This window comes from Heloderma suspectum, chromosome 2 (genome assembly GCF_057233095.1).
Source record: "Heloderma suspectum isolate Gila_16-S chromosome 2, 16-S_ref, whole genome shotgun sequence".
Taxonomy (NCBI): Eukaryota; Metazoa; Chordata; class Lepidosauria; order Squamata; family Helodermatidae; genus Heloderma; species Heloderma suspectum.
The window spans coordinates 377,089,519-377,108,796 of NC_139459.1; the positions used below are offsets into that span (position 1 = coordinate 377,089,519).

The following is a 19,278-nucleotide window of genomic DNA, read 5'->3' on the forward strand; positions in this document are numbered from 1 at the left end:
AGGGAGGTCTATAGAAAGGGGGCCACTGCACTGAAGACTCTTCTCTGGGTAGACACCAATCCAGCCATAGTCCATGTGGAACCACCAGGAGCATGCCCTCTGATGGCCTCAGTGATGGGGCAGGTTGGTAAAGAAGGAGGTGCTCTCTCAGTTATCCTGGTCCCAAGTTGTTTACGGCTTTATACACGAGTACCAAAACCTTATACATGGTTCAAGTAGCAAATCGGCAGTAAGTGAAGTTCCCTCTCGGGCAGCTCCTGGCAACAGCTGAGCTGCTGCAGTGTACACTAGTTCCACCCTCCGGAGCAGCCTTAAGGGCAGCCCCATATAGAGTGCATTGCAGTAATCCAGCCTTGAGGTTGCTAGTGCCTCTACCACTGTGGCCAAGCCTAGGAGAGGGTGTAGGTGATGAGCCAGCTGAAGCTGAGAGCCAGTGTGGTGTAGTGGCAAGAGTGTTGGACTGGGAGCTGGGAGATCCGGGTTCTAGTCCCCACTCGGCCATGGAAGCTCACTGGGTGACTTTGGGCCAGTCACACACTCTCAGCCCAACCTACCTCACAGGGTTGTTGTTGTGAGGATAAAATGGAGAGGAGGAGGATAATGTAAGCCACCTTGGGTGCCTTGCAAGAGGAAAAAAGGCGGGATATAAATGCAATAATAAATAATAAATAAAAGGTACTCTGAGCTGCTCAGGCCACCAGCAACAGTGATGGAACTAAGTACCCCCAGTCTACAAACCTGTTCTTTCAAGGGGAGTGGAACCCCATCCAGAATAGGCAATGAGCCTCTCTCCCAGACCTGGGAACCACTCACCCAGAGGGCTTCCGTCTTGCCAAGATCCAGCTTCAGTTTATTGGCCTTCATCCAGCCCATTACTGGGTCTAGGCACTGATCCAGGACTTGCACAGCCTCTTCTGATTCAGATGTCACAGGGAGACAGAGCTGTGTCTCTGCAGCATACTGACAGCACTTGGCTCCAAATCTCCTCATGGTATTTCTAAACATGGATCATGGGTCGATATGACTGATCAGCCTCAAGGAGTGTTTCCGATAGATGCTGAAGCTGTAAAAGCAGCTGGGCCAAGCCTAGATTCTAAGAAATGTTGCAGTTGCAAGTACCGCCATTCAGCCATTGCAGGCAAGTCACAAAGGCAAGTCCTGCTTCACTAACCTTTTAGAGTTCTTTGACAGTGTCAATAAAAATGTAGACAGGGTGTTCTGGTAGACATTGTTTACTTGCACTTCCAAAAGGCTTTTGGCAAAGTCCCTCACCAAAGACTCCTGAGAAAATTTAGCAGTCATGGAATAAGAGGACAGGTCCTCTTATGGATCAGTAACTGGTTAAAGAAGAGTGACCGGAGACTAGGAATAAATGGGAAATTCTCCCAATAGAGGAAGTAAATAGTGGGGTGCCACAAGGATCTGTATTGGGACCAATGCTTTTCAATCTGATCATAAATGATCCGGAATTAGGAGTGAGCAGTGAAGTGGCCAAGTTTGCCGATGACACCCATTTATTTAGGGTGGTTAAAACAAACCTCTCCAAACTGGGAGAATGGGCATCTAAATGGCAAATGCGGTTCAATGTAAGCAAGTGTAAAGTGATGCACGCTGGGGCAAAAAATCCCAAGTATAACCTGATGGGATCTGAGCTAGCGGAGACCGACCACGAAAGAGATCTTGGGGTTGTGGTGGACAGCTTGATGAAGATGTCAACCCAGTGTGCGGCCGCTGTAAAAAAGGCAAACTCCATGCTAGGCATAATTAGAAAAGGAATTGAGAATAAAACTGCCAATACCATACTGGCCTTATACAAATCTATGGTGGAACCACACTTGGAATACTGTGTCCAGTTCTGCTCACCACACCTAAAAAAAGATATTGCAGAGCTGGAAAAAGTGCAGACAAGGGCAACAAAACGATCAAGGGGCTGGAACATCTCTCCTACAAGAGGTTACAACAGCTGAGATTGTTTAGCTTGGAAAAAAGGAGGGTAAGGGGAGACAGGATAGAGGTGTACAAAATTATGCATGGTGTGGAGAATGTGGATAGGGAGACATTTTTCTCCCTCTCTCAAAACACTAGAACCTGAAGGGGTCATCCTATGAGCTGATTGGTGGGTGTTTCAGGACAGATAAAAGGAAGGACTTTTTCACACAGTGCAGAGTTAAGCTATGGAATTTGCTACCACTGGATGTAGTGATGGCCACCAGTTTAAATGGCTTTAAAAGGGGGCTGGACAAATTCCTGGAGGAAAAGGTTATCAAAAGGTCTGATCCAGCATGGCTCTTCTTATGTTCTTAAAACATAACACAGGAAGGCCCAGGTTAGCCAGAATGGCCCAGGCAGATATACTAGCCACATAGATCCTCTTTGGCCACATCCTGATTGCCAAGTAATGGGAAAAACATGACCAGGAATCAGCCTTTCAGCCTCTCAGAAGGAAGGGGAAAGGTATCCTCACCGACAGAGGCTACGTGTCTCTAATCTTCCATCATGTCTTTCTTGTACAGAGGACCCCCTACCCTGGATCCAGCAGAGCCCACTCCTAAAGGTAGTAAGGCCACAGCTCAGGGGTAAAGCAGCTGCTTTGCATACGGAAGACCCCAGGTTCAGTCCCCAGCATCTTGAAGTAGGGCTGCAAAAACTCCTGCCTGAAACCCTGGAGAGCTGTTGACAGTACTGGGCTAGATGGGCCCATGGTATATGGTAGCTCTCTTTGTTTTAATGCCCTTATTTGAACTTATCCTCTCATGCAGTGCTAGGCAAGATTATACCCCAGCTCCTTCTGCTTTATGGCTGGCGTGGTCTGACCTCCATATCCATGTAGAGATCGAAGCAATTCTCCCTCTGAAAGGAGAAGATAGGGAGGGATACTTGGGTATTTTCAGATGTGATTTAAAGGGTTCATGGGAGCAAACTAGCGGAATCTGCCCATGACATCTTTGCCGGCAGCCCTGACATCTTGCTGCTATAGAAGCCAAAGAAAAGCAGTAAAGCTCCTTTGAGCCTATAACCAAAAAAGAAGCATTCAGGCTGTCCTGTGCATGTCTCCCCAATGGGAGCTCATGAAACTAGACTGGTTAGTATTTCTGGATCTGCCTTTTGTGTCGATCGTGCTAACGTTTGGTGAATTAAAGACATACACAACCGAGCCTTGAAGAAACAGAACATATTGACTTGAGTTAATATACTCAATGTGTTTCTGCAATATACAGTCTTCTTCAGAGGAATTTATACGTATGTGGGAAAACAAAGAAAAAGTGTTTCTCTGCCTTCACAGCTCCAAGCTGGGTGAAGCCCATACTCATTCTGGGAATGTCCAAAATACAGAAATAGAACCGTGAACACTGAAGAGTCACTGATATCTCACCTGTTTGCCTGGAGCTAAATGTACCTCTAATTTGAAGTATTTGCAAAATTTTCCTGAGGTTATCAGCATTTACAAATGTCAACAGTTAGGAATTATTGATTTTTCACAGTAATATGTCCCCCCAGAAACACTTTCAAGTATTCGCAAAATTTTCCTGAGGTTGTCAGTATTTACTATTAGTCAGCGAACGTTGACTCTTCGTGCTAATATGTTCCCCCAGAAACACTCCGCTGGAAAAACCATTATGTATTTCGCATCATGTTACATTTTTCACCGTGACACACATGGCCCTCTCCCTTCACAAGCAGCCAGCAGGGGGAGGCCAGGCTGCGGGGGTCACCAGCCTTGAAGGCCGCTGGCCGAGCGCTGTACCCGAGAGGGAGATCCCAGCCTCACAGGGTCATTGTGAATACTGGTCCAGGGGTGGAATACGTCAGGCACGTTGCCTTCCGCAAACTGGTGCCCTCCAGATGTGTTGGACTCCAACTCCCATTGGCCATGCTGGCTGGGGATTGTGGGAGTTGTAGTCCAGCACATTTGGAGGGTGCTAGGTTGGCGTGCAACCAGCACGGATCTCCTCTTTCACGGAGTCCCTTTGTTTTCTGCCCCACTCCGATTAAGCAAGACCATTTGCTCCAGCTTCTGTCCCCGTTTGCCTCCAGCCAAGAAGCCTCACCAGGCAGATTTCGCTTCCTGTGCCTCTCCCCGCACCCCCCCCATTGAGGAACTTCCTGCCTCTCTAGGAACTCAGTTAATTTAACCTCTGGAGGACTGAGGGGCAGAAGCTGGGCTGCCCCCCTTCCAGCTGCTTCCCTTCACTGAAGCTTTGACACTGGGAGATTCCAGGGAAGGAAGCTGGGATGTAAAAACGTAACTCAGCCCACCCTGTCACGATGGTGTCCTCCAGATGTGTTGGACTGCAATTCCCATCATGCCCAGCTAGCATGCTCAATGCCCACACTGGTTGTGAATGATGGGAATTATAGTCTAACACAACTGGAGGGAGCCAGGTGCGGGGGGAGGGGAGGCTGAAGTGAAGCAAAGGGGTTCCTGGCGAATCTCTTCCCTCTGTTGCTTCTGTTCAGGAGAATCAGAACAGTAGGGTTGGAAGGGGCCCATAAGACCATCGAGTCCAACCCCCTGCTCAGTGCGGGAATCCAAATCAGAGCATCCCCGACAGATGGCTGTCCGGCCTCGTCTTGCATGCCTCCAGTGTGGGAGAGCCCACCACCTCCCTAGGTCATGGGTGCCATTGCCGTATTGCTCTAACAGTCAGGACGTTTTTCCTGATGTTCAGCCGGAATCTGGCTTCCTGTGACTTGAGCCCATGATTCTGTGTCCTGCATTCTGGGATGATTGAGGAGAGATCCTGGCCTTCCTCTCTGTGACAGCCTTTCAACTCCTTGAAGAGCGCTATAGAATAGAAGGGTTGGAAGGGTCCTATAAGACCATCGAGTCCAAACCCTGCTCAATGCTGGAATCCGCTCCACATCTACACAGCTTCCAGAGCAGTGAACAATAAAAGATAAAAGATAAGAATGTGCAAGAATAAAACCACATATTCAAAACAGTTATTTTTAAAATTTCTATAACACCTGGGGCTGGCCAGTTAAGGAAGGGAATGTACTGATGGAAGTACAGCTGCAGCCTCAGTTACAGAATCCTAGAATAGCAGGGTTGGAAGGGGCCTATAAGACCGTGGAGTCCAACCCCCTGCTCACTGCAGGAATCCAAGTCAGAGCATCCCTGACGGATGGCTGTCCAGCCTCATCTTGAACGCCTCCAGTGTGGGAGAGCCCACCGCCTCCCTAGGTAAGGAGGAGAAGCCCAGCCGGCTGCCCACCTCCCCTGCAGGCCGAGTGCGGCTTCCCTCCCGGCCTCCCCCGAGTGAAGAGCCGCAGCCCCGAAAGAGCCCACAGAACCCGCGCAAAAGCTTCAGTGAAGGGAGGCAGCTGGAAGGGAGATCCAGACAGCCAGTGTGGTGTAGTGGTTAGAGTGCTGGACTGGGAGTCAGGAAATCCGGGTTCTAGTCCCCACTCGGCCATGGAAGCTCGCTGGGTGACTTTGGGCCAGTCACAGCCTCTCAGCCCAACCCACCTCACAGGGTTGTTGTTGTGAGGATAAAATGGAGAGGAGGAGGATAATGTAAGCCGCCTTGGGTTCCTTGCAAGAGGAAAAAAGGCGGGATATAAATGTAATGAATAAATGAAATAAATAAGGGAGGCAGCCGAGCTTCTGTCCTTCAGTCCGCCAAGAGTTAAAAGGACCGAGCTCTGGTTCCTAGAGTGGCAGGAAGGTCCACAATTGGGGAGGGCGGGAAGAGGCTCGGAAGTGCTCCCCGCCTTTGTATTCTAGGAAGGGACGTCGCCCTGGTGGGCTCCCTGCGAGGAGGGGCGGCCGGGCCGAGGAGAGGACGGGGCAAAGAGGTGATGGCTTGCCGGGGCCGAGGAGGAGGAAGGAGGCAGCAGTGTTTGGCCTGCGGGGAGGGTTGCGGGGAAGAGCAAAGCCCCCCCAGTTCCCCCTTCGGAGCCGTAGGTGGTCTTTCGGGGGCTTGGCAGTCCGGCCGCCAGATGGGGCCCAGAGATTTGTCCGGCTGCTGTGGCACGATCCACTCGAGATCCAGCCAGGCCCTGTGGGGCAGGGGCGGGGTATGGAGAGGGCGTCGCGGGGAGGCTTGGTGCGGAGCAAGCCCTCTTCCTTGGTTGTGCAGGGAGAGGAGGAAGAGCGCCACAGAACAAAAGGAAAGGAAAAAGAAGGGAAGGAGCACCTTGGAGGAGGAGGTCTGTGCTGTTCAGCCTTTCCCCAAATGTGTTGGACCACCATTCCCATAATCCCCAGCCAGCATGGCCACGGCGTAGAGGGTTTTTTCTTTTATGAGGACTAACGAAGATCTTGTTTTACCGGTATTGTTTATTGTGTTTTAATTTTTCTAAGCGATGAAGAGGAAGAGAACCTCTGACTGTGCCGCATGCTCCTGAGGTTCGCCTCAGGAGTCCCTGTAACAGAGCACTTGGTGTCTCAGCAGCGGCCCTCTGGCACACGCTCCCCGTTGACATGAGGCAGGCCTCTTCAGGCTTGGTCTTAGACCTCTGCTCCAGGCCCAGCGCTTCATGCCAGATTTCCCTAAAGGGTGACCCAGCCAGTATGGTGTTGGCTGACTAGTGATGAGTTAAATGTGCTTTTATTATTATGTTTTCCATGTTTCTCATTTCTGTAAGCTGTTTTTATAGCCCACGGAAAGCGGCATATAAATCTGCATAGTAAATAAATTAAGTAACACGACTACTTGTATTTTTCGTGATGAGAAAGACATTATCCCCTCCCCTTTCATTTTGCAGTGCCTTTGAGGAGGTGGTTGTGTGTTTCACTAAGGAGGAATCAGCTCTGCTGGATCCAAGCCAGGAGTATCTGTACAACAGTGTTGTGATGGAGAATTTGGGGCACATGGCCTCTCTCGGTGAGGATCCCTTTTCCTTGAGACAGGCTGAAAGGCTCGTTCCTGTTATTCCCATTCCTTGCCAGAAAGGATTTGTCCAGAGAGGAAGGATGTAGCTAGTTAGTCTCCCTGGACCATTGTAGCCTAGCCTCCCTGTGCTATTTTTTTCCAGCCTGGAAAGGAGTTAGGAGAGCTTGGATTTGCAGCGAGGGGAACCCCTAACTGTGGGATGGCTCCCATGCCGGAGCTGTAAGAGGAGGCTGTCATCTGGAAATAGTGGGATGGTCTAAGTGGATTTCTTTCTAGGTTGGGGCTTCCTTTCAGTTAGGACCTTAGACATATCAAACTCTGTCTTACCTAAAAATAATGGGGCTTTCTGAGACAGCTGGGGGATTTTCAGGATTCACTTCTGTGTCCCTCAGAACAGACTGAGTTTTGAAGCTTTTAGTTCTCGAAATATCTCTAGTTCTCTTTTGCATTTCTGACAGCAACTCCCTCCTCAGAGCTCTTTGACACTGTTCCACATGCCTTGCCAATGTTAAGGTTGGCCTACTGCACTGGGCTTTATGTGGGGCTGCCCCCAAGGAGGGTTCATATACTGCAGCTGGTGCAGATCGTGGCTGACAGGCTGGTGTCAGGAATCCACTGTTCGGAGCACATTACTCCCAATATGAATTGATGTTTACTACAAGCACAGGAATGGCTGGAAAACACTGAGTCAGTCCATTGGTTCAGCTAACCCAGTATTGTCAACAGTGATGTTGGACTCGATGGTCTTATAGGCCCTTTCCAACCCTACAACTATTCTATTCTGTGACTGGCAGTGGCTCTCCAGCATTTCAGGCACAATTATTTCCTAGTCCAAGCTGGAGATGCCAGGGGCTCAACCCAGGACTTCTTTCACGCAGAGCATCCAAACTCAAACTGAAGTGTCAGTTATCACCTTTAAAGCCCTGAACAATTTGGGACCAGACTGGCAGTTGACACTGGCTGGCAGCACTTCTCCAAGATAGTGTATTCCAGCCCTGCTGCATTGAGGGGGGAATGAGGAGGTCCACTTCCTCCATTTCTTCTTCCTGAGCTCAGCTAAAATGAACTGGAAGATGCCTGTTTGAATGTCCCTGTTAACGTCTTTATTTCTCATGCCTGATTTCTTCAAGGGGGGAGGGCAATGTATAACTTTTAAAATGAACGCCGCTGGGACTGATGCCTTCATGGTTTCCTTTAAATTTTCTTGGGCAGCCATGGTGGTCTTGATGTTACTTGTTCAGATAAGGTTTGCTTAGGTTTAGAGAACTGAGGTGTTCCCTTCTAAGGAACATCAAGAGGATTCCCTGGTTTGCAGTTGCCTTTCTTCTCTGCATTCACATTCTGTTTCCCACTTTGTTTCAGCTGGGGATGTGTGGGAGAAAACAAATGAAAGAGCACATCAAGTGTCTGAGGAAAGCTATAAGTGGCCAGATGCGGAAGAAAATGTTGGGAATCGAGACTGGGTGAACAAGCTGGAGGGAAACAAAAGAAATAAAGAGAGGAATAAATGTCTGGATGCTGATCTCCATGCAATTATGACACAACAAAAAACAGCAGAAGAAAAGAGAGCTAAAAAATGCCCTGTGGGCAGAAGAACGTTTGCTCATAAGTCAACCCTTGATGATCAGGGGGAAAGCGACGGAGCGGAGAGACGATATAAATGCCTTGAGTGTGGAAAGAGTTTCAGGCAGAGTAGAGTTCTTATATCTCATCAAAGAACACACACAGGGGAGAAACCATTCAACTGTCTGGAGTGTGGGAAAGCATTTAGTCAAAAAGGGGCACTTACTATCCATCAAAGAATTCACTCAGGGGAGAAACCATTCAAATGCTTGGAGTGCGGAAGGAGTTTCTCCCAGCGTGGTGCCCTTCAAGTTCATCAAAGAACTCACACCGGCGAAAAACCATTTAAATGTCTGGAGTGTGGAAAGAGCTTCAGGCAAGCCTCAATCCTTAATTCCCATCAAAAAACTCACACAGAGGAGAAACCATATAAATGTCTGGAGTGTGGAAAGAGCTTCAGTCAGGCCTCTCTCCTTAATTCCCATCAAAGAACACACACAGATGAGAAACCATATAAATGTCTGCAGTGCGGAATGAGCTTCAGACAGAACTCAACTCTCATTTCTCATCAAAGAATTCACACAGGGGAAAAACCATATAAATGCCTGGAATGTGGAAAGAGCTTCAGCCGGAAGTATGACCTTACTTCTCATCAGAGAATTCACACAGGAGAGAAACCATTTGAATGCTTGCAGTGTGGAAAGAGTTTCCGTCTCAAGCCAAGCCTTACTAGTCATCAGAGAATTCACGCAGAAGAGAACCCGTTTAAATGCCTGGAGTGTGGAGAGAGCTTTAGACAGAAATATGCCCTTGTTTCACATCAGATAATTCACACAGGACAGAAACCATTTGAATGTTTGCAGTGTGGGAAAAGCTTCATTCACAGGCAAAGCTTTACTAGTCATCAGAGAATTCACACAGGAGAAAACCCATTTAAATGTCTGGAGTGTGGAAAGAGGTTCAGGCGGAAGGATAGCCTTACTGCACATCAGAGAAATCACACAGGAGAGAAACCGTTTGAATGTTTGCAGTGTGGAAAGAGCTTCAATCGCAGGCATAGCCTTACTAGTCATGAGAGAACTCACACAGGAGAGAAACCATTTACATGCCTACAGTGTGGAAAGAGCTTTAGGCAGAGCTGTGCCCTGAGAGCGCATGAAATAATTCACATTGGGGAAAAACTATATAAATGCCTGGAGTGTGGAAAGAGCTTTAGACGGAAGTATGCCCTTAATTCCCATCAGAGCATTCACACAGGAGAGAAACCATATCAGTGCTTGGAGTGTGGAAAGAGATTCTGCCAGAGTAGTGCCCTTAATTGCCATCAGAGAATTCACACAGGGGAGAAACCGTACAAATGCTTGGAGTGTGGAAAGAGCTTCAGTCTGAAACCGTCTCTTATATTACACCAAACCACTCACACAGGGGAGAAACCATTTAAATGCTTGGAGTGTGGAAAGAGCTTCAGTCGGAAGGCATACCTTTCTTTACATCAAATAACTCACACGGGGGAGAAACCATACAAATGCTTGGAGTGTGGAAAGAGCTTCCGGCTGAGACAAACTCTTACATTACATCAAAGAACTCACACGGGGGAGAAACCATTTAAATGCCTGGTATGTGGAAAGCGCTTCAGTCGAATGGCATACGTTTCTTTACATCAAAGAACTCACACAGGAGAGAAGCCATTTAAATGCCTGGAGTGTGGAAAGGGCTTCAATCGAAGGGAATACCTTACTGCACATCAAAAAACTCACATAGAGACCTCTTCGGAAGAGGAGGAATCTGATACCCCAGAACAGCCTTCTCCCACAGTGGACCTGGGGCAGCCTGAGGGATCCTGTGACAGCAATGCCTCATCTGAGGTTCCTCACAACCCCTTCAACCCTATCTCAAACCCAGCCTTGATTCCAGACTCTCCTCTCACCTCCCACGTCTCAGGAGAGCACCAATGGCAGTGTATCAGGTGGGATACTCAGAGCCATGGTGGGAGAGCTCACCTGACTCCCAGAAGACCTTTTCGCCCAGGGTGTAATCATGAGGAAGGGCCTACTCGGGAACAAGGGTCTACTTATGAGAAGGAAGACCCAGCTGTGATTACTAGTGAGGCTTACTCAGCTGCACCTGCTGAACCAGGGTCAGCCAGAATACAGGCTCCCAATGTTCCCCAGACTTTCCCTTTGTTAACACCTCCCATAGAGCTATTTGACTCCATTTACAGGGTCGAGACAGGAGCGGCTATTTAAGTGTTTGGAGATTAATGGGAGCTTGAGGCAGAGCATGCGTCTTATTTCCCATCAAAGAAGGTTCGCAGTACAAATGATTTACATGGTTCAGCTTTAATCCATGAGGCGATTCCTGCATTGAGCAGGGGGTTGGACTCGATGGTCTTATAGGCCCCTTCCAACCCTACTCTTCTATGGTTACATCACATTAAATAATATATGTGAGGGGAGAATCAGTAGAAATGCTCCTCATATTGCAAAGGCTGTTTTCATAAAATTGGCTTTAACAGACATCAGAGGATTCACTTTGGGGAAAGCCCAAGGAATGTTCTGTTTCTAGTAAGATCTTCTGCAATAGATCAAAAAGTTATGCACGTGTGTTTGCGTGGTTATATGTCACAAACACACACACACACACACACACAGACTGTGGAAATGCACTTTAGTGAGTAGAAACCTAAGTGCAAATCAAATAGCCTGCATGGAAGAGAAATCATTGAAATGCATAGACTATAATGGCGGGTGGAGTTGCAACTGAATGTACAGAGCCTTTATTAAAGAAAATGAAATACTGGAATATGAGAGAAAAATTAAGCCCTACTACAAGGAACTAATCAGTATGTAACTTAAAGAGTAGCTTCCTTTGCAGTAAAGGATTCCAGCCTTTGAAAGAGATATTTGGAATCCATCTCACTTAACTATGGTGGCAATTCTGAGCTTTGAGAACATAAAGCGTGTTGACATGCATCTCCTCAATTTTTCAGTTTTATTGCTTTTAGAAACCTTTTAATCTTGGTTCTTAGTCTTGTTTATTAAAGCCCAAATATTAAATGCTGTCCTATGTATAATTTCATGAGGCATTTTAAAATGTATTTTATTTTTTTCTCTTTTAATATGATGTGGATCTATGTTTATTTGTATGTAGAATTGTAAATGCATTTACCTTGTTCTCTTTGATAAGGTTTTCGGACTAATTCAATACACTCTATACTGTTCTACATCTGAGAAACCATATGAATGCCTGGTGTGTGGAAAGGACTTGGAATGAGTATTCACCAGACAGGTTCATGATTAGAATAATAATTATCTGTTTCCATCTGCTTCTATCCAACTGCATTCTCCATTGGCAGAAGGCTTTTTGATCTGGGGGAGTGGCAGAGTTGATTTTCACAGATCCTTCCCTCCCCTGCTCCCTCCTAAATCTCTTCTAGATTGTTGGATGATCCTCTTGCATAGTGTGGGAGGTGGTGGAAAGGAGCAAAGAAGAAAGGCGAAAGTGGTGGAAATCACATCTCCACCCTCCTCCACTTACAGAAGCCTGTGATGTATCAATGGGGCACCTGGTACAGGAATAGCTGCCCTTTAACCTCTTTGGGTCTGAATTCATTTATGGCTTTAAAAGTGAGTACCAGCACCTTGAATTGGGCCCCCAAGTGAGCAGGCAGCCACATTGGACATGCAAATAATTTTTATTTATTTATTTATTTATTAAATTTATTGCCCATCTGGCCGGTCACCCAGCCACTCTGGGCGATGTACAACAATAAAAACAATGTACACAATAAAATTCAACATTAAAAACATCACATTTCTAAAATTACCCTAGCCCACCCCAAATGTCTGCCTGAACAACCATGTTTTTAATGCATGGCGGAAGCTCATTAAAGGGGGGGCATGGCAGAGTTCCCTACGGAGGGAGTTCCACAGAGGGGGCCACCACAGAAAAGGCCCTCTCCCTCGTCCCCACCAGTCTAGCTGTCCTGCCTGATGGGACAGAGAGAAGGCCACCACAGAAAAGGCCCTCTCCCTCGTCCCCACCAGTCTAGCTGTCCTGCCTGATGGGACAGAGAGAAGGCCATCCGAGGTTGATCTTGTTAAGCGGCCTGTCTGGTGCTGCTGGAGGCGCTCCTTGAGATAGGCTGGGTCGGAGCTATATAGGGGTTTAAAGGTCAAAACCAACACCTTGAATTTGGCCCGGAAAACAACTGGTAGCCAGTGCAGCTCCTTCAGCACTGGAGTGATGCGATCTCGCTGGCGGCTGCCTTTAATCAGGCGAGCCGCCGCGTTCTGTACCAGCTGCAGCTTCCGAACTGTCTTCAAGGGTAACCCCACGTAGAGCGCATTACAGTAGTCTAAACGAGAGGAGATCAGGGCATGTACTACTGATGGGAGCAGATGGTCGGGAAGGTAGGGGCGCAGCCACCGTATCAGATGGAGTTGGTGCAGCGCTGTCCGGCTCACAGCTGACACCTGAGCCTCCATGGACAGCTGGGAGTCTAAAATGACCCCCAGGCTGTGGACCTGGTCTTTCGAGGGTAGCCATGTCCCATTCAACACCAAGTCAACATCCCCCAACCTCCTCTTGTCTCCCACTAAAAGTACCTCATTCTTGTCAGGGTTCAGCTTCAGCTTATTCCTCCCCATCCAGCCACTCACCGTCTCCAGACATTTGCACAGGGATTCTACGGCCAACCTTGGTGAAGATTTGAACGAGAGGTAGAGCTGTGTGTCATCCGCATACTGATGACACCGCACCCCAAACCTGCTGATGATAGCCCCCAGCAGCTTCACATAGATGTTAAATAGCATCGGGGAGAAGATGGAACCCTGTGGCACCCCACACGTGAGCAGCCACGGGTCCGAAACCTCCTCTCCCAGTGCTACCCTCTGGTACCTGCCGGAGAGGAAGGACCGGAACCACCGTAATACGGTGTCTCCAATGCCCAAGCCCTCCAGGCAGTCCAGAAGGATACCGTGGTCAACAGTATCAAAAGCTGCCGAGAGGTCGAGGAGAACAAGGAAGGAGCATTCGCCCCTATCCAGAGCCCTCCTCATATCATCCACCAGGGCGACCAAGGCCATTTCTGTCCCATGCCCAGGCCTGAAGCCCGACTGAAATGGATCTAGATAATCGGCTTCTTCCAAGTGTGCCTTCAACTGTATCGCCACCACCCGCTCAAGCACCTTGCCCCAAAATGGCAGATTCGAGACTGGGCGAAAGTTGTTCAGAACTTGGGGATCCAAGGAGGGCTTCTTTAAGAGTGGTCTTATCACTGCCTCTTTGAGGGCTGATGGCATCACTCCCTCCTCAAGGGAGGTGTTCACCACCGCCTTGATCCCCTCACCCAACCTCTCTCTGCAGCTCATAATGAGCCAAGATGGGCAAGGATCAAGTAAGCAGGTGGTCGGCCTTACAGATGAAAGTTCCTCGTCCACTTCATCAGGAGGAAGAAGCTGGAACCGATCCCACAAAACCGCTGTGCCACAGACCGCCTCCTGCTCACTAACTGTGTCCACAGCGCATGGAATACCACTCCTAATCCGATCAATTTTATCTGCAAAGTGCCTTGCCAAAGCCTCAGAGGAGGCCTTAGAATGCTCCAGCGGTTCCGGAGCAACTGGACTGACCAGGCTCCGGACCACTTGGAACAGCCTCCTTGGACAGCACTCTGCAGACGCGATAGAGGCAGCACAATATTCCTTTTTTGCTGCCTTCACCGCCACGTGATAGGCTGAAGATACAGCTCTAGCCCGTGTCTGATCGTCTTTGGAGCGAGACTCCCGCCACTGGCGCTCTTGCCATCCCACCTCCTGTTTCAGAGCTCGTAACTGCGGACTGAACCATGGTGCAGTCCGAGCCCTGTTCAGGGGGAGAGGGTGTTTTGGAGCCACCTGATCTAATGCCCCAGTGATTAAACCTTGCCATACCAGTAAAAAAAGTTATCTGTTCTATTCTGCACCAATTGAAGCTTCTGAGTCATCTTCAAGGGCAGCCCCACGTATAGCACATTGCAGGCACCCTTCTGGGGGACTTCTCACAGTCTTACTGTGCTGACAGCACTGTGTAGGTTTGGGGGTTTATACTGGCCAAACCCAAGATATTTTTCTGCCTGAGGCAAAGGGCACAGGGCACCCTCTTCCTTCTAATATACAAGGCCAGAAATATTGGAGCTAGGATAACTGTTTTGGCAGTTGGCCTCCGTACACCACCACATTGAAGTTGAAAGGAGACACACCCAGATGGGAGTGAAGTCAGGACTTTCAGCTGTAATTCAAGGGGTTGCACAAAAGTGGGGCACTAACCATTCAGGAAGTGCAGCCAGTGGCATACACACACACCCATCGTTGGTGGCTCATAAGTAATGGAAGGAATGGCTGACAAGCAGCTGCACGGCCAGGTGTGGCCTGTTTCCTTGGTGCCCCATGACCAATCAAGCAGATAAAAGGCCTGGAGGTGGTTCTGAGTGTTACATTTGCATTTGGTAGCTGTTCACTGGAACCCCCAACATGAGGTCCAAAGAGGTGTCCATGTGAGCGAGGGAGGCCATCATTAGGCTGATGAAACAACATAAACCCATCAGAGAGATAGCAAAAGCATTGGGAGTGGCCAACACAACAGTTTGGAACATCCTGAAAAAGAAGGAATTAACTGGCAAGCTCAGCAACAGCAAAAGGCCTGGCAGACCACAGAAGACAACTAAAGTGGATGACCGCAGAATTCTGCTCATGGTGAAGAGGAATACCCTGCAAGAGGCTGCAAAGTTGGGCCCAAAGAGCCTCTTGGTTTTTTATGATTATTGCATGATCCTCTTTGAACTTGGAGGGTAGGAGGGAAAGCAAAGGTAGCCCTATTCATAAGAAAAATCCGTATTAAGGTAGTACCGTTACTAGGCTGACCAAAAGGTCACCAAAAATGTCTAAGCTTTCTAGATCTCCAGATCTCTTCATCTTGGCTTCATGGGCAAGTTTATGCTGGGAAGGAGCACGTCTTGGGTGCCACCTTTTTGAAGGTCAAAGCTAAGAAGCAGTACACATAGATTTGGATTTGGCAGGTTGAACAAAACACACCCAGGCAAACAAATTCCCCAGAAACAGGTTCAGATCTTGGGAAATCTTAACTACATGCCTGATCGGTTGACATTAATTGGTTTATGAAAGGGAGAACAGGGCCATTTCACTAGCCCTGCTGAAGACCTCCCTCATGAAGGCATCTCCTCCCTCATCACCAGCAGCCCTGAACTGAGGGAGATGAGAAGGAAAGCAGAGTCATTCCCCCAGTCCTGCTAAGGGCGCAATCCTCTCAGGATAGGCGGCCGCCCCCAAACTCGGAGGGTATTTTGCAGGGTATTGTGTTAGAACAACCTGTGTTAGAATGCTGTGTTAGAACAACCAGACTGGAGAAAGCTGGCTGGGGAATGTTGGGCATTGTAGGGCTTTTTGCTGTCTAAACATGCACAGGATTGAACCCTAAGCCTTTTAATTTGGAATCTGGGCTTTGCCTTTATGTTTCGGACATCTGAAGGATAATCCCCACCCCAGCTTTCGGCAAGCCAGTTATTCATTCAGACCACCTGCTTGGTGTAAAAGGGAGGGAAGGGAAAACAGATTGGACTCTGTCCTGTGGTGACTGGGGAGAGTTTGCCAAGAGGCATCCTACAGGCAGCCTTAGATTAATTTTCATTTGTTCGGGAAATGTAGAGCACAATCCTATGCATTTTAGACAGAAAAAAGACCTACAGCTCCCAGCATTCCATTCCATGCTGGCTGGGGAATGCTGGGAGTTGTAGGACTGCACCCGCAGAAGTATTGTTGCTCCTATGAAGAGAATACACCAAAACCCAGGGGCCTGGCAGAGATATCGTATCGACATTTAATTCATACCACAGATGCGAAAGACAGAGAAAAATTCTATTTTACTTTTCCTTTGGACATAACAAGTGTGAGTTAATACACAACATGAGGAGCAAAACACAACAACCCTACTGTGGAAGTTAAATCTGACTTTCAAAAGCTTGTGACAGCTGACAAAAGCTGTCTCAGAACCAGAGCAAGTGAGGTGTACAGTCCTTCTGCACCCTGCCCCATTTCTGAGCATGCGTTTGTATATACATTTTCTCACAACTAAACAAAAACCACAGAACAGAGATGTTTAATCTATAGCATTTTTAACAGTGGAACGCCTAACACTATTATTGAACATTAACAAGTTGTGACCTAAGCAGCTTCCTCCAACCTGGTGCGCTCCAGATGTGCTGGACTACTATTCCCATAATCCCCCAGCCCTCACTATATTTAATTCCTCAGCAAAGCTGGCTGGGGAAATTATAGGGAGTTGTAGTCCAAAACATCTGGAGGGAACCAGGTTGGGAAAGGCTGACCGAAGGTAATGTTTACATGTTATATTTTGAGTTATACATTTCCTAAGTTAGGTTTACCATTAACCGCTTTCAACCCTGTTCATTCCAACACCATTTAGCTTCAAACAAGACAATTTATTTCCTTCTTACAGGAAGATCACTGCTAATTTCACAAACATTCTTTACTGACTCCGCCTTATCTAAGGAGTTGTTCTTCTTTTAATCCTAGTGAGGTCTAGGGGGACACTGATCACCCACCTCTGACAGCAGGAGATTAGGGGAAGAGGTGAGCAGGACAACGTTGAAAGACAAGACCCATATTTTTCATTAGTCTCTATGACAGCTGTGCTCTCTCTTTTGCATTCCATACATTATATCTTTTCATTCCAGTATGGGTTCTTATTTATTTTTAATTTTATTTATTTTAAATGTCAGCATTTATAGGCCATTATGCCTTGCAAGGCGGCTCCCAACATGTTAGGTTGTATCCAATGTTAGTCCTACATAGAGACAACCCATTGAAATGAGTGGGACTTAAGTTAGACTAACACTGGATACAAACCCATAGGATTGGATCGAGGGCTAGGTGCATGTGATGGGGATGGATTCCCTCCTGCAAGCTGACTTCCCCGCCCCCTCCTCCCCCACAAACATTAGACCAAGCGCCAGGGGACCTTTCTGAATAGGATGAGATCTGGTGTGCTGCTGAGGGGAAGGGGGGTCCCCCAAAATCAGGCAGAGGCAACTTCTGGAAACTGGGCAGAGACAATTGCCCAATTTCCGCTATTGCTGAAGCTCTTGCCAAACCCCACACATGGATATTGTTTCTCCCCTGTGTGGAAATGTTAATGTCGAGTAAGATGTTGACTCTGCCTTTCTGTTCTCCATCTATCTCAATGGTTTCTCCCCCTGTGTGGGCTCTTTGATGTGACGTAAGGTTCCTGTTGATACGAACGCTCATTCTACATGCCATACATTTACATGGTTTCTATCTTGCGTGGGTTCTTTGACATATACTAAAGTAAGGTGCTGACTCTGTCTCCTTTCACACTCTATGCATTTATATGGTTGCTCCCCTGTGTAGTAACTCAGATGTGTAGTAAAGTGTTGACTCTGACTGAAGCTCTTTCCACACCCCACACAGATGTAGGATTCCTCTGTGTGGTTTCTTTGGTGTCTGTGAAGGCTTCCATTACGGCTGTAGCTTTTCCCACACTCCATACATTTATAGGGTTTCTCCCCTGTGTGGGTCGCTTGATGCGTGGTAAGGATGGATTTCTGCCCGAAGCTTTTCCCACACTCCAGGCATTTATAGGGTTTCTCCCCCGTGTGGGTTCTCTGGTGTCTCTTAAGGCTTCCGCTACGGTTGAAGCTTATTCCACACTCCATACATTGATACGGTTTCTCCCCCGTGTGGGTACGGAGATGTGCAGTAAGAGTTCCACTGTCGCTGAAGCTCTTTTCGCACTCCACACATTTATATGGTTTCTCCCCTGTGTGGATTATGCGATGTCTACTGAAGTCTGATTTATATCTGAATATTTTCCCACACACAGGACACTTTATCCCTCTCTTTCTTTGGAAATCTTCTTGTGGAATCAGGAGTTCATGGATGTCATCACCCTGAGAGGCAGAGGACTTCTTCCCATTCTTAGATTGGTTTCCCTTGTGCCGTTTTGGTCTCCTTTGATTTTCAAATGTCTCTTTTTCCACTTCGTTCTTGGTTGTGCCTAATGAAACCTCCGAGGGCTCCCTATCATTCTCGCTGTCCTGCTCATCAGCTGCTTGGGAAAAAAAGAAAAAAGAAAATCCTATTAGGAATTCAGGGCAGAAACTGGGGAGATAATCAGGGGCCAAGACCAATTAGCTGCTTCTTTTAACTTTAACATCCTCAATATTCTCCCCTTTCCTCTGTGTTTTCCATGGTGAACCGAAACCTAGGTTACCCTCCAAATGTTGTCTCGGACAATAACATGAATTAATTTCTGGTCTATTTCCCACTTGATTTCACTAGGCATAGATGTGTGTGTGCTTTTCCTCCTCGGATACAACTGTGGTATTAATTTCCACAACTGATAATGAGAAGGAGGGGGGGGTAAAAAGAGAACTGCAGCAAGGCTGGAGAAAAAGAGAGACCAAACTGGGGAAAGCTTGCTGCTCTGAGGTTCCTTAAGTTGGCCACAGACAAAAGAGTAGATCAGGGGTCCCCAAGTGTTTTTGAGTCACTGGGCACATTTGGAATTTTGAGAGTGGACCAATTCGCATGATCCCTGTAGCCCACCATGGCTTATTTTGAATATTCAACTCCTGGCATGGGGTTGCCATGGTTTGCCGTGGCATCCAAATCTGAGTGGCATGGCTTGCTGGAAGGGGAAACAACCCTTCAATAACCCTACAACAAGCCATGGGTTATTGGAGGGTTGTTTCCCCCTCCCTCCAAGCCATGCTGTCTGGGTTTGGATGACACGACAAGCTGCGGCTGAGGCCTGAATACTGGCATCCACGGGCACCGTG

At 47.8% G+C, this 19,278-nt stretch overlaps 1 protein-coding gene across 3 annotated transcripts; it reads left to right on the forward strand.

Moving 5' to 3' along the window:
* The first annotated feature begins 5,707 nt into the window (after positions 1-5,707).
* Positions 5,708-18,547, forward strand: LOC146356282 (uncharacterized). 3 transcript variants are annotated; one of them, XM_084831303.1, is made up of 3 exons: positions 5,708-6,153; positions 6,712-6,830; positions 8,202-18,547. In XM_084831303.1, exons 2-3 carry the CDS (start codon positions 6,800-6,802, stop codon positions 10,646-10,648), a joined length of 2,478 nt encoding a protein of 825 aa, XP_084687429.1. In that variant the 5' UTR covers positions 5,708-6,153; positions 6,712-6,799; the 3' UTR covers positions 10,649-18,547. The 3 variants fall into 3 exon arrangements, with proteins under 3 accessions (XP_084687429.1, XP_084687430.1, XP_084687428.1); XM_084831304.1 differs by having other exon boundaries at positions 5,709-5,799; XM_084831302.1 differs by having other exon boundaries at positions 5,736-5,799; positions 6,084-6,830.
* The last annotated feature ends 731 nt before the right edge of the window (positions 18,548-19,278 follow it).

Excerpts from the sequence above, each read along its gene's own strand:
- LOC146356282 (XM_084831302.1), top strand. The coding sequence starts at position 6,674 with ATGAGAAAGACATTATCCCCTCCCCTTTCATTTTGCAGTGCCTTTGAG. Across the intron at positions 6,831-8,201 it reads GGGGCACATGGCCTCTCTCG|CTGGGGATGTGTGGGAGAAA; the intron begins GTGAGGATCCCT and ends ACTTTGTTTCAG.